The 24,595-nt window shown below is 41.2% G+C and overlaps 2 protein-coding genes across 4 annotated transcripts in view; one reads left to right on the top strand and one right to left on the bottom strand.

Annotated features, from left to right (window-relative positions):
- EPS15L1 (epidermal growth factor receptor pathway substrate 15 like 1) overlaps positions 1 to 6,325 on the top strand; it is a 91,019-nt gene extending 84,694 nt beyond the window's left edge. For 2 of the 3 annotated variants that reach the window (XM_039515424.1, XM_039515426.1), the window contains one exon: positions 38 to 6,325. In XM_039515424.1, the coding sequence (XP_039371358.1) occupies positions 38 to 184 (147 nt within the window). In that variant the 3' untranslated portion in view covers positions 185 to 6,325. The remainder of the gene's footprint in view (positions 1 to 37) is intronic. The other variant, XM_039515430.1, reaches the window with a different exon arrangement.
- Positions 6,326 to 14,336: 8,011 nt separating this feature from the next.
- Positions 14,337 to 18,155, bottom strand: KLF2 (Kruppel like factor 2). Its single transcript, XM_039515455.1, has 3 exons — positions 17,953 to 18,155; positions 16,688 to 17,606; positions 14,337 to 16,103 (listed from the first exon to the last, which is right to left on the bottom strand). Exons 1-3 carry the CDS (start codon positions 18,025 to 18,027, stop codon positions 15,928 to 15,930), a joined length of 1,170 nt encoding a protein of 389 aa, XP_039371389.1. The 5' UTR covers positions 18,028 to 18,155; the 3' UTR covers positions 14,337 to 15,927.
- Positions 18,156 to 24,595: the final 6,440 nt, after the last annotated feature.

Raw genomic sequence — 24,595 nt, 5'->3', positions numbered from 1 at the left:
TTTGTTTATTAACCAAGTTTCCATTTTTATTTTTTAGTTTGGAAATGAGGAGCAGCAGCTGGCCTGGGCAAAGCGAGAGAGTGAGAAAGCAGAGCAGGAGAGGCTGGCTCGATTGCGAAGACAAGAACAGGAAGACCTTGAATTGGCTATTGCACTCAGTAAGGCTGATATGCCAGACTCTTAAATACAAGTCTTTGGGCTCTACCCAATCCCAGTCAAACCCTTTAAAAAAGGTTTTGTAAAATTCTTGTTTTATGTTGTGAAGTAATAGTAGTCACCTTTAAGACAAAGCATAACAAGATTGGCTGGTTATATCAAACTGGGCTTTCCATGGCTTTTCAAGTACATAATGCACAGGAAACACACTGTAAAAATTGTATTATACTTCCTAGATAAAAGTTACTGCTTGTAAGAAATTTAATGTATGACTCTAAGGTACTGAAAGCAAAGTTTCTTTATAATGCAGACAGTGATTGCATACAATAAGCTGCAATTTGTGAATCTGGCTTTTATTACCTGAATTCCATTGTCATTGTTTTGAGGCTGCAGTATGAGAAATAAAATTATAGAAAATGGCACTTGAAAAAAAAAAAGTATGTTTATAAAATTATCACTTAGTTTTCAGTTCTTTTTGTTACATTTATTTAATTACTCATAGTAGGCCAATGACCACCTAGCTCAAAGACTTGAAGGCAAATTCTTTCTTAGATGTTCCCCTTTCATCACTGAGATATGGCTTATCTTATGAAAGAAACTCTGATTATTTATATATTAGATGCATAGTGACACAACTCATGTAGAGTCAATCATATTTTGAATTCAAAGCCTATGAGAATTAATAGCTTTTTCTTATTTAAACATGATTATTTGCATAAGAGTTTTTTAATATTTGTACATGGTGGTATTAAAAGGAGTGATCCTGATATAATAAATTAGACAAATGATGACTCAGTTCTAAATCATGGGATAAAATACAGATTAATTCCATGAAGGAGCATTAAGACAGGAATCATCGTGTTTGAGGCTTTTTCTACATAATGTTGAACAATTTCACGCTTTTTAAATTTTAATTTTTAACTGTAATCTTCCCTGCAACCGTATTTTCCCTTCATTTGCTCTAACAGGCAGCATATAGGGCTATTATTTGTATTATCCAATTGACTATGTTACAATCTCTACCTCGGAAGTGATTAAGTGTGTGGTCTTATTTTTAAATATTATGGTTGATGGATTAATCTCACTGCCCTTCATTTAAAGTTATACAACTGTTGTATAGACTAGAAAGTTCTTTACTTTAAACTAGCCCAAGTTCACACAGATTTTATTTGCTGGATAGATTGAATAAATGGATATTCATGCAAAAGTTACAGCAATATTTGTAGAACAGATAGGCTTAAAAAAACAGCCTATCTACTGATAGCACTAATTAGGCCAGTATGTCCAGCTTTTTTATAGACTTCCAGAATTCAGGGGGGATGTTACATGTATTTTATAGAGGTAATGCAATATGTATTTTACTTGTCACAGATATAAAATGAGTACTTATGGTATTTTTTGCTGTGAATTATTCATTTATAGAAACCGCCTTTTCTGGTAAATTACAGGAATTCAGCACTTCATTTGTCCTTGCCTGGTGCTCTGGTGTTGTTTGTAAATGGAATAGGTATTTAGAGCCAAATTTTCAAAATGTTCTTTGTGATATCTGTATTTGCACCCCCATGCAAATATACATGTGCATATTGGCTAGTTAACATTCTGAATGTCCAAAATGTGGCCCTCAGCTTGTAAAACATTCTCTGTTGGATAGCATTGTATTTGTTCATCTTCTGCAATGTATTTACATTTTTGTGTGTCCCTGTTTTGTTTTTATTTTTCCTTTCACAATGATGTTAGTGCCTGTTTTTCCGTCAAACAGTCCCTACCTTCAAATTGCCTCATTCTGGATACTTTCCTTACACAGAGATAAGAATCCCAGTAGGGATTATTATTTTCTGATGATTAGTTTTCAGACCTAGAAATGTAATTAAACATTGGTTTCTCAGGACAATGCTGCATTTGCATTGAAAATCGACTCTAAATTGAGAACATCCATTTTAAGGTCTTCAGACAATATATTTGACAAAACTGAAGCCCATCATCTCAGAAGACATTCTACAGAGTTGCTGATCCCTGAATGTGTGCATAACTCCTGTTTAATGTTATTACAAATGCTATGGGCTTTTAAATTTGTATCAGGAGGGGAGAAGAGACCCCTAAATATTAACAAAACATATATGTTTCTGTGTTGTCCTTTATTGAAGTAACAAGCTGCCATGAACACGTAGGAAATAATCCCACCATACTTACAGTACTTGATGACCTATGTGGTCCCTTCCAACCATAACTGTTTTTCTGCAAAGTATATTATGGAGAATTTATGGGCTTGTCTTCATAGTAGTATAATGCACTCTGTGTGGGTGTGATTTCTAAATCACACTAATGTGTTATGCATTAGTTGGTCCACGTTGACCCCTTGTGTGAATTAACACAGTACTGGTTCAAAAAGCACTATGTTAATGAGCATTAACGTAGTGCTATTTGAACTAGTGCTGCACTAGCCAGATCTACATGGCCCAATTAGTGTGCAACATATGCGGAGGTGTGATTTCTAAAGCACATTAGAGCGCATTACCTAGCTGTGTGGACAAGCTCTACGTTATCAAGTCTGATTTTGAAAGTTTCAGAACACTCTCTTTTCCTTTGGTCCACGACACTGAGTTCATGAAAGCAAAATAGGTCTACTTGTAGCTAACATCAATACAAAGTTTTTACCATTAAATGGGGGTAAATGTAGCATATATTTACATAGCAGGGCTATAGATGTCATCCTCACTATATAGACAGATCAAATCAGAGACAGCTGTATGAGACAGTATGTGCCTTTTCTCAATCCACCTTGTACTACAGTCACATTGCTTCAGAGAGATAGTTGCCCCTTGTTCTTGAGCTGTTGTTGCAGTTTTGTTATTTTATTTAGTCTTCTCTTGTATTTTTTCTGTCTTGTGTACATATATAATTTGCATTTGTCTTTATCTCTCTTACACATCTAGCTCTTTATTGGAAAAAAATAGGCTATTAGGATGCAGGGTCATGCCACCTTCTCCAAGTTGGCAGTGCCATTCCATAACCTATCCTTAGGAGGTGCAATCTCCTCCCCCGCAGCCCAGGGAGTAAAAGCATTACTTCTAGAATACACCAGGCCTGAGGAGTGAAAGTTACAAGATTGCTTTCGAGCTTGAGTCTCTGTGTGGAAAAGTGCGGGGGCCGGGGGAGTGACATAATTTGTTTCTCTCTGCTCAAATTAAACAGCATTTTTAAACCAATTTATAAAGGAATTCTACTTCTGGATCTCCGCACACAAATGGGGCATGTGGATGAGCTAAAGAGCCTTATTACTCAGAAAATTAATGTGCCATAGAAAGAATTTCAGCCACTTTATCAAATCTCTGAAATCTTCTAATATAATTGTGTTACTTCTGTGATATGCAGTTAGTATGGTATTACCTCACCCACCTTGTTTCTCTTACTTCTGTGAAAGTTAATGTTTTTGGGACACAGTATGAGGTCAGAAAAGTGAATTTATCTAATATATATATTTAGTATTATAATCAAGTATGAACCTTGATTGTCCCTTCTGGGGTCTAGCCTTGTGTGACCAAATATGGGATTGAGCCAGTAGCAAAAGGTCAAGCAAATTAACCAATCAGGAATCCAAGAAAATATGTAGTTAATCCATTTACAATTGCAAACATGCAATAACCCTAAACTGTTTTGAGATGGCTTTAATTTGGGAAGAGAAGGGATACATTTTAGAAAGCTGAAGTCTAGGAAACTTCCCTCTGATTTTTTTCTGTAATATCTAAGTTTCTCCTTGTAGAAAGGCGTCGTCTTCATTCCTCCCTACCCTTGGAAGCAACATTTTTTATAGAAATTACTCCACTTTTTCTCCTAAAGCAAAAATTTATCATAACATATTAATCTTTCCTTCTTCCACCAAACATTGAAATCTTAACCACAAGTAGATTCACTTCAGTTTGGGCAGATCAGTGCGTGCGCACACAAAAATAAGGCACATCTGTATGTAAATATACAATAAATTGTATAACAAAGATAGTGTGTATACATTCACACAGACTATATGTAGTATGTAATATGTGCTCTATAAAGTGTATATGCAATAAATATATAGTATATTACTATATACTGTAAAAATGTGTATATATGTCTATATGCATATGTGCATTTTCTGTATAGAAATGGGAAATGAGATCTTTGTGGTTAGAATTTCAAACTTCTGGCAAAAGAAAAATACTTCTTCCAATCATTTCATTCAATAATGCTGTTATTGGCACAACAAGCTGTGTGTTTTGCCAGATGTCAGACACACCTGAGGGATTTGTCTCTCAAAGGTGAGTACAATCTGCCAAAGAAACGTTTGACAATGTGGTTTGGATATTATCACCTTTGTCCACTTGCACTTGCTGTCCATTTCTAGCCTGCTGGCATGTGTCTGTGCTGGGAGGCATCTCATTCCCTTCTCTCAGCATTAGACAAAGCTTTGCCTCCTAGTTTTTGTTGAATATTTTATTGTTGAATTAAAGAATCTTTCACATATCTTCTTATGTGGATGTTAGGTAGAAATGTGGTAGAAGATGCCGTTTTCCTCAATCTCTTGTCTGTCATTTTGGTTGTACAGTCACTCTTCTCTGGGTTCGACCTGTGTTTTGTTTGTTTCTCAGTTTCTACCTATATTTTTGCCTTAGGAGAGGTGACTATACATTGCATTTTTGTCTTTGATGAAAGAATTATGATGATTCAGTTTTCTACAGGGAGAAATCATTAGACCACAGTATGTAAAACAATCACAAAGGAGGTGCTAGGTTTCTGTAGTAGCATGTGTGTATTTAGTATATACATCTGCATTTATGAAGTGCAGTCACTGCTGGGGTGACTCATGGCAACCATTGATTACTACACAGGAACACTACACTGCATTTCAGAAATAAATGGAAGAAGACTTTTATCCAATTGAAACTAGGCTTTTACAAAATATTCTTGTTGTAGGGACTGCCAACCATTCTACCATAGGAACAGATAATATTAAGGGATGTACTGGTACTTCTGTACTTTTATATGAGACTTCATATGATCAGCATAGTTTTCCTTATGAAACCTCTGGCCTAATTATTTTTAAGTGGGGTAAATGATCAGTCTATAATGTATTTTATTTTATATAGTGTGTTCTTAAATGCAAGGAAATTCCAAACTTTATCTGTTAAAGTATGGCACTTTTTTTTCTTTCTGGTCTATGTGAAATCCTATTGTTAGACACCTTGTCATCACTTCAGCTTTGCTAAAAGACATTGTATTTTTCTAGGGTTCTTCTTGTAACCCTTTTGGGGTTTACCATTTTATTTTTGTAATACTTCTCCATATTTGTCCTGAAGATTCAGCACTTATGGAATTTTGGTCTAAGTATTAAGAATCATCATTTCCCCCATGTATAAGGATCATTCCTATTTTCCATTTGTCTTTATTCCTGACTCTCAGAAAATGCATTTCTATTTAATTCCAATGTTCCAAAATAAGTTCTGTCAAACAGATGTTTTGTTTTGATCTGTGCTAATAGATTGTGTCATTATAAATGCATTGACCTGTCCCAGATGCAATTAAATTACCAAACAGTAATAATTAAATCTTTATGGTCCAGCATTTACACCTTTTCTGCAGACCCCCCCATTCACAATCAAATCCATTTACATTTTCTGAGTAAGGAAATTTTGTCACAAATTCTGCTTTGAACATGATGAAAATGTTAAGGGTTTTTTAGGATGAACAAATTAACTTTTAATAATTGTTGACATATGTTTTATCAATTGTTTTATGGTTCTTTTTACTTTAAAGATTTATAAATAAAAGGCTGAATTGTTATAAATGCCTCAGTCATTTAAAATAGAATTTTCATTTTTTCCAACTTCTGATTTTCCCTTTAAAACTAAATAACTTTAAAAGGGAAACTTAATATAAATGGTTCCTTCTGCTGTTAGTATAATGGTAGTGATATGTTCCGTAATGTCCCTCTTAATATGACTTTATTTAGTCTGATGGAAGTTACAGGTTAAGAAGGTGAAAACAAAGTGGAAACTGCAGCATTTACCAGAAATTCACTAGTCTATCCAAATGTGTACATTACTGTAATTATATTTATCCTTTAAATATCATATAACAAATTGGGAAACAGTGTTTTAATTTTAGCCTATGCCATGTGTTTATTGTTTAATACAAGAAGAGAAATGTTATTGTTTAATATAATAAATGAAAAATTACTTTTTTTTTTTTTTTTGAGTTCTGCGTCCCTGATTTCACGAACTATCTTGGGTCAAATTTGTGAATCTTGTTTAGAATTATATTTTTAGGTTGTATATTTTTTTTTCTGGTTGTTGTCCTGTCCGCACTATATTTCCCCTCTCTCCCCCTAACCACACGTCGTACATACCATCCAGTCAAAAGACCTTATACCACACCTTTAACAAAAACTATGTCCCATAATGTTAAAATCTTCCAGGGAATTAGCATAGGGAGGAGTTATGAGAGCATTGCAGGCAGCCCCTTACACTGAAGTGTGTTTGTTCACTGGCCTGAAAGAGGATTAATCCCTTTGATTCTGGCTCATTATTTGTGCCATATGCTTGTTTCATTTACTCTATGTCTGTACATCATGGTGTGTTAACAATAGAGTACCATTTCAGGTCCCATCTGTTATTCTTGAAACTACTCCCCAGAAATATATTTAGCTTTCTAATTTTATTGAAGCCAAGATTTTGTCTTAGTTTCAGTGTCCTTAGCTGGTTTAACAAACTTCCTGTCCTCCCCACTATATATCCCCTCATCTTGTAATGCCCTCTCTTAATCTTGCAGGCATGGGGCCCAGATCTCTCTCTTCCTTCCATTTAATTATTTGGACTATGAAGTACAGTATAGTCAAGTACACTTCAAACCATATTATATGCCCCAAACTCCATTGCATCAGGGCATGAACAATCTAATAGGTTGTGCTGTACCAGTGATCCAATACAGAGACAGCTAGGGCTTTTGTTTCTTTACATAAAGGAGTGAGGAAGAGGACTGTCAGGAGGTGAGGGGGAAAGATGATAAGTGGGACACTAAGTGTAAAAAAAAAACCCAAGCTACCTACCAGCTCCCAAACTTCAATAAAAAACACACCACAATCTGATTGCCCACCCCCCAAACACAACCTAACACTATGCTGTATTTTGTGTGGAAGGTCCTATACTGACTTGCCACTAATCCTAACCCTAGTTGGTGTCCAGTAGTTTTAGTGGTGGCAAGCCACACTAACCCTTTTTCCTCCCAGCTTATACCAAAGTGATAGTACAGCTGCAGTGCATGGATGAAGGAGGAGTCTGTTAGACGGCAGTCACTGAGCATCCGGGCCAATAGACATTGTTCTGAGTCAATCACTTCAAAACAAAATGTTTGCAACTCTCTGTGCTAGTCACCATCTTCATGGCAAATGATATGGAAGGTAAACAAATTAATGTTTGTTGAATAAGAAATTAAGGGCATTCATACTTTTGATGCAGCTTCGGTGTTTGTGGAAATAGTTAAGTGCAATCCAAAGACGCAGGAACAATTTTAAATCCTGACCGCATCTTGCATTCGAAGACTGCAGAGGCTGTAGCCTTTCCTGATGATGTGCTCCCTCAATTTTTTGTCAGCTATCAGAAACATTGTGCCTCTGGTCCCTAGGCTTTTATTAATGCTGCTCCTGACCACATATCAATGGAAGGAGCCCATACACTGGACCAGTGAGCATCCCTTGTTTTAGGAATAATCCCTTGACTCTTAGAAATGGTTTCTGCACCCAGCTTCATCTTCATCTCTTCAGTGAATGAGACTCTCAGTGATTTCAGTGATTCTAGGAATGCTTTGACTTTTTTTATAGGTACAATAGAACACTAGAGTTACAAACCACACACTTCATTTGGAACTGGAAGTACGCAATCAAGCAGCAGAGACAAAAAAAATACTGTACAGTACTGTGTTTAAATTTAAACTACTAAAAAATAAAGGGAAAGTTTAAAAAAAGATTTGACAAGGTAAGGAAACTGTTTCTGTGCTTGCTTCATTTAAATTAAGCTGATTAAATGCATTTTTCTTCTGCATAGTACAGTTTCAAAGCTGTATTAAGTCAATGTTCAGTTGTAAACTTTTGAAAGAACAACCATACCATTTTGTTCAGAATTACATTTCAGAGTTATGACCAACCTCCATTCCCGAGGTATCCGTAACTCTGAGTCTCTTCTGTAGATCAATAAATTAAGCACAATGATTTTCTGGCCTTCTGAAGCTACTCAGCAACGAGTATCCTACTTCCCTTGGTTTGAGGTGTGTGTGTATAAAAACACAGACTTATGAAAAAGAACTTGTAATTTATACCAGCATCATGCATGGGTGCTAAAATAGTCTATGGAAAACCTTCAAGGTGCAACAATTTCTTTACATTTACCAAGAATACATTTACTCAGTCTGCTATTCCAGATGTTTCCTGATGCTATAGTGATAGGTCAAACCCTCTAGGAGCACTCTGAAGTGTAAGAACAGAACGGCACGAGTATACAGTGAAGCCCACCTAAAGGGATACCATAGCTAACCACAAATCCACCAGAAAGATAAATGTCTTCAGCAGCAATCTCTACACATACTAGATTCATGGTCAGGCCAGTTAATACCATGTTTTAATTTGCAAACAAATGATGGCTGAAGCAGGTAAATAAATAAAAATCAACCCAGGGTTTTTGTCCAGATATTGCTATTTTGTCACATACTTTTGAAATTAATTTCTGCTTAAGGAAAACCCTTTAGGATGTAGACAAATGAGTAAGTACTACAATAAGTGTCCTGAAGTGCTCAGTGGCTGTGGTTCCCATTGATTTCAGTTAATGGTGTGAGTGCTCAGACCCTCTGAAAATCAGGTCCCTGATGCAGGTACCCAAATAGGGACTTAGGTACCTAACTGGAGGTATCCAGCTTTTTACATTTTTTGCCTTATCCTATTAAATAAATAAGCCATTTAAAAGGTACATCAATTAAATATGCATTTAGTTGCATGTAAATATTAACCTCGATCCCCTGGAAGATGTCAGTGATGGTCTATTCAAATAAAGGGCCTCCACACGAACTGTGTTCTCGCTCATGGTTCTTAGGCATTTGTACAGCAGCCATCACTATTACCAAGGCACCAGCGGTCACATAAAACTTGATAGGTGTGGGGAATATGACGCATCTGCTTTTTGAGGCTTCATGGAAAGTCCTAGCTGCCTTTTTCCAGTGGCTGGGGGAGTGATCTTGTATTCCTGCATATTTCATGCTGGTGTCCCGCACTAAGCACAAGAACTATTTCCACCAATCAACAGGCAAAACAGAACAGAGGCGGCAACTCAAATGTTTAGCAAGACTCTTCAGTCACTCTTGGGCCTTGTGGAGCAAATCCAGCTAAGGAAGCAATTGGGTAAAATGTCCATTGCCATTAACAAACTGATAAATCTGTTAAATTACACTGGAAGTTCTTCTATTTGATGTATTGTGTGTTCTGAAAAACAAGCAACACTGTGGCTAGAAGTAGTGAGAGAGACTAGGGAGCTGCAGTCAGTCTTACTAAGCAGAATATCCCATGCTGCACAGCCACTGGGGACACACCTTCAGCTGAAAGACTGCAAAGGGGAGTGAGTGGGAACTGGTCTGACAGGAACAGACAGGGCACAAGGAGATGCAGACAGACGTTTTTCCGACAGAACTACAGATATAGTATTGTTTTTTGGGGGAAACGCATCCCAGGCCATGACAAAGAATAGCTATTGAAGGAAGACGCTCTAGGCAGCTATCTTGACTCTGAAGCAAGCGGGTCACCCAGTTGGGCTGCTGTGAGAGCCTCCCAGTGAAGCACCACTTTGCTTTTTCTGCACAATCCCTTTCCCTTACAATGCAGATCTTTAGAGGGAGGTGGGAAAGGAATGGCCTCACCAAAAAGCTGTTTGTCTGTTTTAATATTTTTATACGTTTTATGTTGTTTTAGATAAGCGCACTATTAAATTACTATCCAATCACTCTGTTTTGGGCTGTCAGTAAGCAACCTCCAAATCCTCACAATGTGAGAAGATTCTGATTCAAGGAATGGTCACATCCTTAATTAAAGCTGCACAAAGTGTCTGTGCTACTAGCTTTCTGTGTAAAATAAGCATTAGGCACCAATAACAGATAGTAAATAAATAAACTTGCAGAATGCATAAAACCTCAATTGGCTCCGATGCCACAGCAGGTGGGGAGATGCTGTAAGTGAACATACTATCTTCATTCTGTAAAGCTGGGCACATGACTCATTTTGAGTCCACATAAAATATTGTTAGATCAAATAATTGTGGCTGAAACTCACACCATGAGAGATTAAATCAAACCTGTTTCCTGCACATCGAGTTTAGGATAAATCCCCGCCCCCTACACCTTTCTGCACCTCAAGCTGAGGATAGTGTGAGAAGACAAATCCATTTTCAGATGCTCTACACACCCTCAGCCAGCATGACTGCATACCATCCTGTAGAGTCTCTCAGGAGCCCTTCCCAATTTTGTATAGCAGAGGGTGGAGAAAGCAAGAAGTATATCCACTTCATTGTGGCACTGTTCTATCTGGCCTAATGGGCATAGGGGTGGCCAGATATGAGAACCCAGTCCCAGGTGCTCACAGGCCTACAGTGTGGCGTGTGTTTTCCTCCTGCTATTAAGGGTTATTGTCCAGCATAGATGGGAGGCATGGCTGCTCCTGCTCCCTTTCCTCCATGCCTCAGCTACGCCCCTGCACTAGAATCTCAAGGAGGACCAGAGAATAGCAGATAAAGTGCAATGAGAGCATGCAGGGAGCTGTCAATAGGCACACCACCCCTTGCTGTAATGAGTGAGGATGGGGACAGCCCATTTCATCAAGTGCATGGAGGGGCAGGTGAGAAATACATGAGGAAGGGTTCTTGGTGCCATAGATGGGGAAAAGGGCTGCATGCACGTAGGGGGGAAGGGGCCACATGCAGCAATAAAGGTGTGACACAGGAGGGCTGTGAAGCGATTTCACTTCATTCCCTGGTCCCAGTCACTTGACCTGGCTAAGGTTCCAATGGTTAGTGCCCTGTTACATGGGCGGGGTCAGTAGCCCTTAATATGTGGGTTATTGTTACATATGCTGCAGCTTTGGGCACGAGGTCGGAGAGTGCCACGTGGGTAAAGGGCACACAGGGAATATCCTGAAGAGAAAGAGCGAGCGGAGATGCCCTTAGGGCCTATCCAGTGGACAGATGGAAACACACTTTAAATGGTGTCCGTTTTATTTCTAAACCGCTTCCTCCTTCTCGAGGCTTATGAAAGGGATGTGTTATTGGTGCACAAAATAGTTGTTGAACCACAAAACTTAACAATCCTAGTCTTTTAAAAATTGACTAACTATTTTTGGCATTGCTTATGCCTAGAGACTGAACTTCAGCCTGGAACAAATTTGTACAACCAGCTTCAGAGGGGTAGCCATGTTAGTCTGGAGCTGTAAAAGCAGCAAAGAGTCCTGTGGCACCTTATAGACTAACAGACGTTTTGGAGCATGAGCTTTTGTGGGTGATTACCCACTTCATCGGATGCAGCCAGCTTGTAAACTACTGAAAGTAACCAAGGGTTTATACACTCAGAAATACTAGTAGCCCCATCATTACATGGGGTTGGCTAAAGCCTGAATAGGTGCCCCAAATTCCCGTGTTTGTTATAAACTCTCCTTTGTTGTTAGAAACGTCCCCAGATTGCTGCAGGATAATCTGGAAGAGCTCCTTTCCATGCTTCTATTTTAGTCTTTAGACCCTTGATTTTAAATTGTTTTGCTTCTGTTTGGGATAATTGTTTTCACTTTAGTGCTGGAAGTATTGGCGGGCTACAATAACGGCTCCTCTGGCTGGCTGGACAGCTCTTGTTGCTGTTTCAGCAGCAACAGACTTTGAGGCTAGGACAGTATTTGCTTAAGTCTGAGTTCACAACATGTGGCTTTAACTGGCACTTATGAGTTAACAGGTGAGAGAAAACTGTTTTCAATTGAGTGAAACATTTCAGGCTGAAACTGAGCTATTATAACAGTAACTACACTGGAAAATGTCTCATATTCAGAAATGTTAACAGCTAACTGACTTGGGACATTGTGCTGGATCTGTTTGTTTCTAAGCATGCTCTATCTAATCTAGTGATCTATCTTGCATTTATAGGGCACTCATCATTGTGGTATCTTTTAAGTGTGTGTCTGAAAATCTTGTTTACAACGGACTCTACATTTCCTCTTAGCAAATTTGACTAAGACTGATTTTTATTTATGTATTTATAATTATGATAAAACGGGTGAATGCAGATATTTGCATGCTGAAGGGGATGTGGGAGAGGAATTAACTCTCTCCGGCATAGTTAATGGTAGGGGTCTCCCCCGGCCAGGATTCTTGGAAGTCAGTACTAGTCATAACCAAGAACATTACTTAAAGAAATAGGACATGACCGTGCTGTTGTTGGGATGGTGTTTTAGCATAAGAGAGCTCCTTCCAACTGAAGAAAGAATTGATGGCTTAAATGACTCATATGGCAAAGCACACAATTGCTGTGCTCTAGTCTAGAAGACCCCTCTGGAGGTGCATCAATGGATGCACCAATTTAAAAACATCGCTATCTCATAAGGATTGTCTGTTAGTCTTAACATAAAGTGGAAGGGAATATAAACAACACTGCTCTTTATTGAGGGACTATCTTGAGACACAGGGACCTACAATATCTCAGTAAAGACCACATAGAACCTCAAGTATCAGAGGGGTAGCCGTGTTAGTCTGGATCTGTAAAAGCAGCAAAGAATCCTGTGGCACCTTATAGACTAACAGACGTTTTGCAGCATGAGCTTTCGTGGGTGAATACCCACTTCGTCGGATGCACCCACGAAAGCTCATGCTGCAAAATGTCTGTTAGTCTATAAGGTGCCACAGGATTCTTTGCTGCTTTCACATAGAAACTGTCACAGATGGCAACCATCAGATAGTTCAAATCATAGTGGTCGGGGGCTTTGTTAATGTTTAGTTGGTTCCTACTTTGCAGAGGCCTGTGTATGTATCAGGATGGCTTTGTACAGTCTAACATTTGCTAACATCAAAATGAAAGCTAAAAACATTGTGAACAGGTCACTTTTAAATAGTGTATGGTGCATATTAGATGGTTTCTTCATAGACATATTGAACCCCTTCCCACATATGCCATGGAGCAGAGATCTACAGGGGCTCTTACAGGGTGTGTGGGTGGAACTGAAAGCTGACTAGTGAGATGGGGAATCCACAGGGGCAAGAGAGAGCAGTGGCTCTGGCTGCTACTCCTCTCCATAAACTGTAGTAGTAGGCATAGCTGTGCTGCACAGGCAACCTGGACGGAGGGAGCTGAAGAGATTGCTTCTCAGGCCCTTCACAGAGCTTCCATGTGGTACAATAAGCCTTGTTCTGGTTCTCTGTATAAGGGTGGGTTTCACCCAGTGACTGTTATCTGGAAGACTGTACCATGCGTAAGATGAGAGATAAAAGAAGGCACAAAAATTGTGAGTCGAGGGAGACAAAGGGAGTATCTTAGGAACTAGTTATTATGTTGCAACATATATGAGAACACTCTAAAAAGGGAAATTATTGAAGTATCCAGTTCAATATGGAAAGATTAGATTAAGATTTGATTTTAAAATTCTGTTCAGGACATTATAAACACCAACAGACATTCTCAGATATGAAATCCTGGCCTATGAGAAAAGAGGAAGAAATACCTAGAACTATTGCAACAACGGGTGTGATAATTTTAGAACGTCATCCTTACTTTCTGGAATTATATTGAGCAATTGTTTCTGGCAAATAAGTTACTTTTACAGATCTTTCAAAGTGAAATTTGAGGTAAAGTGAAATGTGGAACTCATTCTTCCATGTCACTGATTAGAAGCCCAAAATACATCTGTTCCACATGAACAAATCCAGACTTTGCTTTCACAGAAGAATAGCTATATTTGCAATGACTTTAAATACATTCCTGTTGATTTCATTCATGTGCAGTATAACTTGTAAAGTCAGAAAAAAAAATCCCAACTCTATTTCTTATACTAAAATATCCAAGTGTATACATTTTAGGAAAAAACATTTTCCTACTATACTAATTAATAATTATTATAATTTTACTCCAATAGTGTGAAATCCTAGCTCTAAAAAGTAAAAATGAAGTATATCCACTATAATTTTAGACTAAGTGTATAAATATAGAAATTGGGCCAGATTCTGATCTATTTTTACAGCAGTGTAGGTCTGGAGTAACTCCTTATGGTTTCAGTGGACTGAATTCACCTCTGCACTGTTGCAATCACAATACTCAGTTTGTTTTAAATTAGTTTACAGTAACTGGGACTCTTGACTAGGTTATCTAGCTCCAATACAAAAATGTATTTATTAACTCTGTGCATCTTTATAATGTATTCAATGAACTTTTGTTCTAAGAGTGTATTCAAAACAAACTTTAGCCAAATTCTGTGGGAGAATTGTGTTAAAAAGAAAAAAAAAGTTTAAAAACATTTTAACTACTGTTCTGTAGGACTTTTGCACTCAGCTCTTGAGAGCAAGGGTAATTTATGTACAAAGATGTCTTAAAATAAGCCTCCATAATTACAAAAATGCAGTGTTTAAATTTATAGTAAAAACCCACACACTGCTGGCAAAACTGTGACTACATCTGGAAAACATTAAGGATGCTATTAAAATAGTCCAGCATAAACTAGAAATGAGACTGAAATTACAGTGTTGCTTACTTTTTACCTGAACAAACATTTTTAGGAAGTACATGTTGAATGTGAAACACTTTCCTATTTGATATAACATTGGATTTTATGTAGTTCAACTATAATTGAGCATTACTTTTACACCTAATTTTGTCCTGTTTTTAAAACAGTGACCTGATTTTTTTTTAAATGTTCTCCTATAATTTGTTGTTGTTTAAAACATTTCCAGGAGGCTGCTGATCCAGCTGTTGGGAAGGATAATGACTGGCTCTCAAATGAGGATTTAAAGTGTGATCACATCTCTTAAACATTTATTTTATTAAAAAGGGAGAATGTTTTCAAACATTGAAAAATTGCTACTTTTTTATAAAAACAGAAATAGGCAAAATGCCCATTTGTCTTATTTACATAATACATTACAACATTTCTCAATGTATAAAATTATTTACAATATATAAAAAAATCAATCAGTAAAATAGGTTATTTTTTTTACAAGACATCAAGCCCTGTACTTCTAGTGTAGATCATGGCAGACAAGAATATTATTGCACCAATGAAACAAATAGTCTAACAATCAGAGTGTTTCTCCTAGCCATGCCTTCAACTGACATCTAAAAATATCATCAGCGACAGTAACATTCGTTTAATCCCATCTAGGGTTGACTTCAGGCAGTTTCCATACAAACATTGTCTTATAAAGCTTATGTATTGGGTAATTACAATCAGAGATACAGTATTTACAGCTTCTTTTATACAATCTGCATGGAGTCTTGTTGAGTTTACCCTTCACAGAAGCTCTATAAATAAACCATAATCTCTTGAGTGAAGTGGACAGTCACACTGATACAGTCCCTTTAAATTCTCTTCAGGAGATGACAGGCTAAACCTCCTTGAGTCAAATTCTTCCTTACCATCCATGGCTAGAGCTTTGTTGCCTCTCTAAGTAGTACCAGCTACAGATTTTTGAACGATTCTGCACCTGAGAAGTTAAATAATGTCTGATGTGCAGTGCAGAGTCTCTATAGCTACATGTGCCTTTTCATGTGCAGAGCCAGGTGGTCTGACCTAGAGAATGCCCTGTCACAAAGGTGGCACTGGAAGGGCCGGTGGCCAGTGTGCTTGCGATAGTGACGAGTCAGTTCATCAGAGCGAGCAAACTTCCAGCCGCAGCCTTCCCAGTTACAGTGATAAGGTTTCTCACCTGTTGGGAAAATCAGACAGACCATGACTCAGTGAATTCCTCCCACATAAAGGCAGCTCCCAAACACTAGAAGGGTTGTAAACTCTCTCACTATGTCTCAGTATATTCCTAACATTTCTCTTAGCATAGCATTTTATATTGGTGCCCAGCACTATAGTATCAAAGTGCCTCCCAGGATAATTAAATTGCAGTAGCAACTCTTCTCCCTTCTCTGGGCAGAGGAAGCTCTCTGCTTGGAGTAGGGTTGTGGGGGTTGTTTTTGTTTGTTTGTTTGTTTTGTTTTTGTTTTGGGGGTGACTGCAGTGGAGGGCCATTGTTCCAAGTATCACTCCTGGTTATGTTGGAAAATCTTTAGCAAAAACACATGCAGACAGCTCCCAGCCAGGACACGGTTATTAACCTCTCAGACTGTAGCTGGGCATGCATGCATGTAGCTTACAGACTCTATAGGATTAATGAACCTCTCACACAATTCAGGTTACATTCTGCTTTTAGAACTAATTCTGTGGCAGGGGGTTTCTTAGCATCCATACATGGCAAACCCCGTGGTTGCCCCATATAGCCAAGCATTGCGCTGTATTTACCTGTGTGTGTTCTAAGGTGTGCCTTCAAGTGGGAGCTCTTGGTATAGGTTTTCCCACAGCCTGCATAGGTGCATGTGTGTGTGGCTGTCCTCTTCCTGGGCCAGGATCGTCGCCCTCTTTTGGGCTTGGAATCCATCAGCTCCAAGGGAGAGGAAGGAGGCGTTAGCATGCCTCTTGGAGCTGAGGGTTGCAAGGGCAGGCTGTCCTCAAACAAGCCAAACTGAGAGGCACTCTGGTACTGGAAGTGGGTCTGGTGATGGTGGAAGCCTGTGGCAGGGTGATAGCTTTGTTGGAATGACATTGATGAGGGGCAGATCATCTGTGCTTGGCAGTCAGTCACCATGAGGTCATCAGGGCTCAGAGGGGGTGTCTCTGTGCCAGGGATCTGGGGTGAGCTGGCCATTCTGGGCTGCTCATAGGCCATCATGCAGGTTGCATTGCCTTCTTGCTTGATCTTAGGGCATGTCTGAGGGACGAGGCCCATGATGGGCCCATAACTGTCCATGTCAGGTTCTGGTTTAATGTTGTCCACAAAGTGTGGGCTCCCAAAGCTGGATGTCACAAAGAATTGTCCCTGGACATGGTTGGGAAGGCAGAAGTTTGAGTCCATTTCTGATCTGATCATCTCTGACATGAGGCTGGAGTTGTAAGGAGGTGGATTGCTCTGTCCCAGGGAACTGTAGCATCCAGAAGATGGATTTGTCTGGTAGAAGCTGCTAGACTCTGTCTGTGCTGAGGGATAGTCCATACTAGGTGAGTTCGGGCTGAAGTTGTCGTTGCCCATGGAAAGGATAAAATCCAAAACGTTGTTGAGATCGTCATCCTCTTTGCGAGGGGAGAGGCTGCCCAGTCCTGGCCTCAGTTCTGGCATGGTGCAGCTGTTGACAGGGACCTTGTCCTCTTGGTCACATTTCCATCTCTGAGAAAGCAAAGCAAAGAATATTAGAGCTCAGGGGAGAGACTCCAGGAATCTCTGCTAAAAGACAGGGCTAACCCATCTCCTCCAGGGTGAGCCTTTACTCCCTCAATCTGCTGTAATGCCTCAGCACTGCATGGGGCATCCCCTGCACACCCCCCACCCGAGCGCTGCACACACATCTCCCACTCAAGCCTTTGCAGGAGTCAGGTCGTTAAGATCCAGCTGTCCCTTCGCAGGAGCAGCTGGTCGCGGCATCCCTCGGGACCTCCCCGGCCAGAGGAGTTTGGGGCTGGGGGAAAAGGGCGCCCTCCTGCCTGGCCGGGCCGGGCGCTTCGCGGACACTCACTTCGTGGAAAGTTTTCTCCCTGCAGGGGCTGGCAAAGGTGGCGAACGAGGGCAGAGTCGTGTCGCTCAGCGCCATGGTGCGTCCCGGCACGGCTGCTCCGGGGGGCGATGGCTGGAGGGGCTGCGAGCTGGCGGCTCCCGGGCCCTCCCTGCCTTATAGCCCGGGCCGCCAGAGCCCTCAAGCCAATTGCAGGGAGCGGAGGAAACGCGTCCCGGACGGGGCGGGAGGGAACGAGCCAGGCGCAACCTAAATTTAGCCCCGCTATAAAAGGAGGCAGCGGCGGCTGCTGCAGCTGCAGCTCCAGCCTGAGCGGGGCGGAGCGGCCGAGCGGCCTCGGCCCCGGCCCCGGCCCCTGGGTCCCCCCGCCTGGGCTGCCAGTGAAACGGAATCCGAGTTGCCCCAGTCCCGCTCCCCTCCCCGCGCAGGGCCCGAGGGCACCAGTTCCCCTGCAGCGGCACCAGGAGGGGTGTGATTCAGGGTTTCCCGTGGGGCAGGAGCGGAGGGGGGGGTGCCGGGTTTCCCGTGGGGGCAGGAGCGGAGGGGGGGGGTGCAGGGTTTCCCGTGGGGCAGGAGCGGAGGGGGGGGGGTGCAGGGTTTCCCGTGGGGCAGGAGCGGAGGGGGTGCAGGGTTTCCCGTGGGGCAGGAGCGGAGGGGGTGCAGGGTTTCCCGTGGGGCAGGAGCGGAGGGGGTGCAGGGTTTCCCGTGGGGCAGGAGCGGAGGGTGCAGGGTTTTCCGTGGGGCAGGAGCGGAGGGGGGGGGATGCAGGGTTTCGCGTGGGACAGGAGGGGGCGGTTCAGGGCTTCCCGTGGGCAGAAGCAGGGGATTCAGGGTTTCCTGTGGGACAGAAGCAGGGGGTTTAGGGTTCCCGTGAGCAGAAGCGGGGGGTTTAGGGTTTCCCGTGGGGCAGGAGCGGGGGGATCAGGGCTTCCCGCGGGACAGGAGCGCTGTGTCCAGCAGTGTCCTTTCTTTACCGCTAACCTTGATGCAAAGGTGTCTAGTTTCTGAGTTTCTTATTTCTCAGCCGGGCTGAGGCCCAGGACTAGGAACAAAGACCTGCTTGGGTGTAAACCCGTCCCCAGCCAGGCGGGCAGGGGAAATGCTCAGACACTTCCCCAGGGCTGGGAATCCACCCCCCAGCTTGGCCCCATTATGAGCAGACAGCAAGTGTGACAAATCGGTAGAGGGTGGAGAGTAATAGGAGCCTATATAAGCAAAAGACCTAAAAATCGGGACTGTCCCTATAAAATCGGGACATCTGGTCACCCTAGATAACTCCCTGAGCGCCAAGCTGCACCAGCTACGTCTCCATCCCCACTGGGGCAAAGCAGGCTATTGGCCTGTCTTGTTTGAGACAGGCCTGCAGTTTGCGGTGCGCCCAAGCTGGACTTTGCCATAGGCCAGTACATGGCAGTCTCCCTGCCTTGACTCTAGTTATCAATGCACACTGCTGTTTAATCTGCACCAAAGGAGGTTTAGGTAAATTAGGAAAAACTTTTTAACAATCAGGATAGTTAGGTACTGCCGTAGGTTACCTGGGGAGTTGTGGAATCTTAATGGGAGGTTTTTAAGAACAGGTTGGACAAAGCTTTTTCTGGGGTGGTCTAGGTCAGGGGCTCAAACTTTTTTACTGGTGACCCCTTTCACATAGCAAAGCCTCTGCATGCGACCCTCCCCCCGCCTAATAAATTAAAAATACTTTTAAATATATTTAACACCATTATAAATGCTGGAGGTAAAGCAGGCTTTGGGGTGGAGGTTGACAGCTCATGACCCTCCCCCTCCATGTAATAACATCGCAACCCCCTGAGGGGGTCTCAACCCCCAGTTTGAGACCCTCCCTGGTCTAGGTATACTTGGTCTTGCCTCAGCATGGGGTAGGAGGGGATGGACGAGATGACCTCTGGAGCTCCCATCCAGCCCTACATATTGATGAGTGCTGCTCTTGGGGCTGGCCCTCAGCCGCCAACCATAAGGTATGGGTCCCAGGTCACATCTATGACGCTACTCATGCCCTAGTTTGACATGTGTTTGGAGCTATGCCTGACACAGTCATACCACAGGGCTTCAGCTGTAATGTTGCCTTTGTGGGTTTTTGCTCTGAAATTGTCCAACCCCTTGCTCAAAGCAGGACCAAGTCTGCACCATGGGGGTCTATAGTGGCATAGCTACAGCACCATTGTTATGTCAGCATAAATCCATAATGTAGATTCAGCCTAGATCAATTGAAGTTTTGTTGTTGTTGGGTTGTTTTTTTTGACGGGGCGGGGGGGGGGAACGGGGAAAGGTTTCGGTTGCTGTAAGTAAACTACCTCCCTGAGTAATGGTAGCTAGGGTCACAAAACTATTCTCTAATTGATGTAGCTGTATCTACACCGGGGGTTAGGTCACCATAGCTACATCGCTGAGGGGGTGTGTGGATTTTTCACTTAAATTTTAAGTGTAGACCAGGCCTAAATGTACAAATATAGATCCCCTCAACTCAGAACTGAACAGTCATGTACTGGCAATTTATTGTGGACATCACAGGAGAGCTGGGTCTTGAGAGGGGACATGAAGGAGGAGACTTCTCAGGGAGGGCACTGCATGGAAGGAGCAGAGATGTTTGTGTGAAGCTAATGAAGGGTCAATCAGAGCAACTGAGTAGAGTAGGTGGGGTGGTTTAGTAAAATACAGGGGTGCACAGAGAGGGGCAGAGCTGTGAAAGGCTTTGAACATGAGGACATAAAAAATGATCTTGAGATGGAGAAAAAGGAGGCAGTGGATCGATTAAAAGAGGAGGGTGATGTGGTCAGAACCACACGTGAGAAAGGCCGAATTAACAAACTGGTAAAAAACATGGGAATTTGCTGGAGCATTATCTACACTAGGAATACCACCAGTGCCACCACCCATCCAGACGAACAAAAAGCAGTGGGAATTTTGTGCATACTGTCTCTGCAAGGAAAAGAGATAGAGACTTTCTTTATCTTACTGGAATCTCAGGTCTCCATTTGTTCTTCACTATTTTGTACAAAGATTGCCAAAGCCTAGTCACGTTATGAAATAAAATAATCCTAGTAACTTCTGTAGTTTGACAGGCATCACATAAATTTTGGTCTTCACCTTGGCATCTTGGGGAGCTACCTCCCGGTCACCTTTGACTAACACGCCTCAGAGTCATGCTGAGGGTCACTGCTGCTTGTCAATCATCCAAGAACAGGGATCCATATGGGCAATTCTCAAAGGAGAAGAATGGTGATTTACCCCAGTAACTGTGGTTCTCCGGGATGATGCCCACAGACAGATCTATGCTTCCTGCCCACATTCCCCCTTCTTTGCAGTCTAAAGGGACTCCTGAATTAGTAGGGAAAAATTAATGGTGTTTGGGGACAACTCCCCCTTTTATGCCCTGAGACCCCTGTAAGAGATGGGGAGCAAGATAGACTGGCCTCAGGATTCTGTGTGTGTGTGCTGGGGGCTTTAATTTCAGAAGTGTGGGTTCATGTAGGCATCTGTCTCAGGGAAACACAATAACTGTGGCAATTAACTGATGTTTTGAAATAGCTACAAATTATAAAAAATAATTGGTTGAATAATTTATATCTTTACATTTGAATTTAAACGTTTACAAAATGGCCTGGAGGAGCAGTCACTCTCCTGTGAATGGACTAGCATCAATGCAGTTGAATGCATGGTAACAAAGTACACAAAGATGTATGACTCACTGCAATGTAATGTCACACTTGTGTAATCTTTAAATACAAACTCTTTTCCTCTAATAAAATATTTGTAAGTGCACACTATGTATATATGGTGATATGAGTCAGCCAAGAAAGTGTCCTCTGTTGAATTCTGAATGAATGCGTATGTTCCCTGGACAACACGCCGAGCGTCTGTGGCAGTTTATATTCTTGTGATTTCAGCAACTGCTACAAAAAATATTTTGTTTCTAGGGTAGACAACTGTAAGTGTAAGTTTAACTATAAAGTTCTAGTCAGATTCTGTTTTCCATTATGTGCTGGAAGCTCATATGAATATGCAACTCCATAGTCACTCTGTGTCACCGAAAGTAGATTGTGTTTTCTTCTTTGAATAAAAGAAACATTAAGTGGATGCTGAAGATGAAAGCCAAGTACATTAAATAATCAGCTCTCTGCCTCCAGTTTCTCTTTGTCCTCAGTAGAGCCATTAAGCTAAAAAAAATCAGTATATTAAACTCCATTAGTTGAATGTGAAGAAAGTTTACTTATGTTGTGAGTCACTAGTTACGTGTGACCCTTGTAACAATTTGCCACAATTTTCCTCTTGCTTCATTATAATTCTGTTGAATTATTTATAATTCTGTGAATTATTATAATTCTGTGAATAGAATGCTAATGGGTGAGATTTGGGAGGCCTTCAGCTAGAATAGGACACAAGATACTCCAGTTTGAAAACTGCATATTATGTTGGCAAAGTTGATTTTTCTATAACTTATTGCTGATCTCTGGGGGTTTTTTTATATCAAAGAGGACCTGTCACCAACTTTTTAATAATTGTAATCAAGACCCTAAACTTTACTGAATGGGTCAAACCTACTGCTGTATAAAGGGAATGCAGCAATACAGAAAGGCTGCAATTGGATCTGTTGGTGATTGCACCTGGGTCGGCAGCAGGACGTGCCTTGTCTATCGAACATTTTAAGTCAGCACAGAATTAAAACAAGAGCACGCCTTTCTCACAGTTCATAGATGGTCTCAGCCTGATGTTCCATGGACTGACATTGGTGTGAGATCAGAATCAGGCTCATTACCTTTACATACCATTATTCTGCTCAAAACTACAGCATCAGCAATATATCTTGACTGTTCACATGTTGTGTAAGCAGGAAAGACATGTATTAATGTAACTTTTCCTCAACTATATACCAAACAATTGTAGATTAATTAATTTGTATTCATAATGTTTTTTAAATTTAGCTTTGAATTACACTCTTGAATTAGTGCCTGTGGAAGGTGCTAGACTGGCCATGCTAAGACTTTTATCTATCCAGGTAAAGCCCAGGTAATGACTATGTAAACTTCCTTCCCAATGTGTCTCAAGCATGTCCCAGAGGGACAACTCTTGTCCTTGGGCCAAATTAATCCCCAGTGTAATTCCATTGATTTCAGTGGAGTAACATCAGACGAATTTGACCTTTCATTTGCATTCAGCCCTTGCTAAAGCAGCCAACAAGGCAGATGTTTTTTCTTCTTGGTCTTATTGGGCATTGTATATGTTGATACATATTATGTAGGTATGTTGACATAGTGCTGAGATGCTATTGTGAAAGGTGTTCAGATGCCACATTATGTGTGCAGTACAAATAGGTAGCTGCTGTTATTATGCGAAAATGTCACGCAAGGCAACTCAGTATTTCCACTTCTGTCTGTCAAGTGGCATGTTTCTTACTTAGCAGGAGGAATAGCTCAGTGGTTTGAGCATTAGCCTACTTAAATTTAGGGTTGCAAGTTCAATCCTTGAGGGGGCCACTTAGGGATCTGGGGCAAAATCAGTCCTTGGTCCTGCTAGTGAAGGCAGAGGGCTGGACTTGATGACCTTTTGGGGTCCCTTCTAGTTCTATGAGATAGGTATAATCTCAATTTAAATTTTACTTCATTGTAGTTTGCTTCCATGACAGTACCATCTGTTGGTCTTCTCTTTTCCATCTTCCACTAATGGTATCCAGTCAAGGACTTACATAAGGGTACTTTTTTGACATTTGTATAACATGCCCATACCACTTCAGCTTTCTTTCTCAAATCACTTTCCCTGCCATCTGTTGGCCAGTTCTTTTAACACATCAACATTAGTTACTTTAGTCCACCAGTTGACACCAAGTATTCTCTCCAAGCATCTCTGATGGAGTGCATCAGGTTTCCTGTTGTTGGCTTATAACATTTGCCAAGTTTCAGACGCATATACAAATGTGGGTATCACTAGTAACATTGTGTAACTTTATCTTGGTTCTTGTGTGAATCGCCTACGTTTTCCAAATATTTGCCAGTCTCAACAAAAACTCCATTTGCCTTCCCAATTCTTGCTTTCACTACTTACGAAGTTGTCCATCCACACTGATTGTGCTTTCCAGATATAACATATGTACCATCATTGCTGACGCCTCTGTCAATTATCATGACTTTAGTTTTCTTTTGGCTGATTCTTAATCCTACTTTGTCAGCCTCATGTTTGACAGTGGTCTTTTTCCTGGCATCATTATCTGTGTCCAATATGATCTGAGAAGTCAAGATCTCGAAAATTTCCTCCACTTCACATAACTCCTGTATCTTCCTTTGATGTTGCTCTTTGCATCACATAATATATCACAACGCAGGAAACTCTGCCACACTGCAGTGATGATCTCAAGCCAATTGCTATCTCCACTTTCTGTCCTTACACAGCACTTGAACCTTCATACAGCATCTTGGCCAGTGACTCTATCTTTCTAGGAAGGCCATTTTGTCGCAAAATCTTTCATCGCGACTCTCTATGAATGTAGTCAAAAGCTTGGGTGAAATCTCTGAAATTCAAGACTAATTTTCTCTGGTAGGCAGACTCTTTCTCAATCAATTGTAAATATGTGATCTACACATGATCTTTTAGTCTGTCTGCTTGATCAGTGTGATCAGTTTGATTCTGTTCAATA

The sequence above is a fragment of the Mauremys reevesii genome, linkage group 26 (assembly GCF_016161935.1).
Source record: "Mauremys reevesii isolate NIE-2019 linkage group 26, ASM1616193v1, whole genome shotgun sequence".
Lineage (NCBI taxonomy): Eukaryota > Metazoa > Chordata > Testudines > Geoemydidae > Mauremys > Mauremys reevesii.
This window is presented reverse-complemented; position numbering and strand designations above follow the sequence as displayed.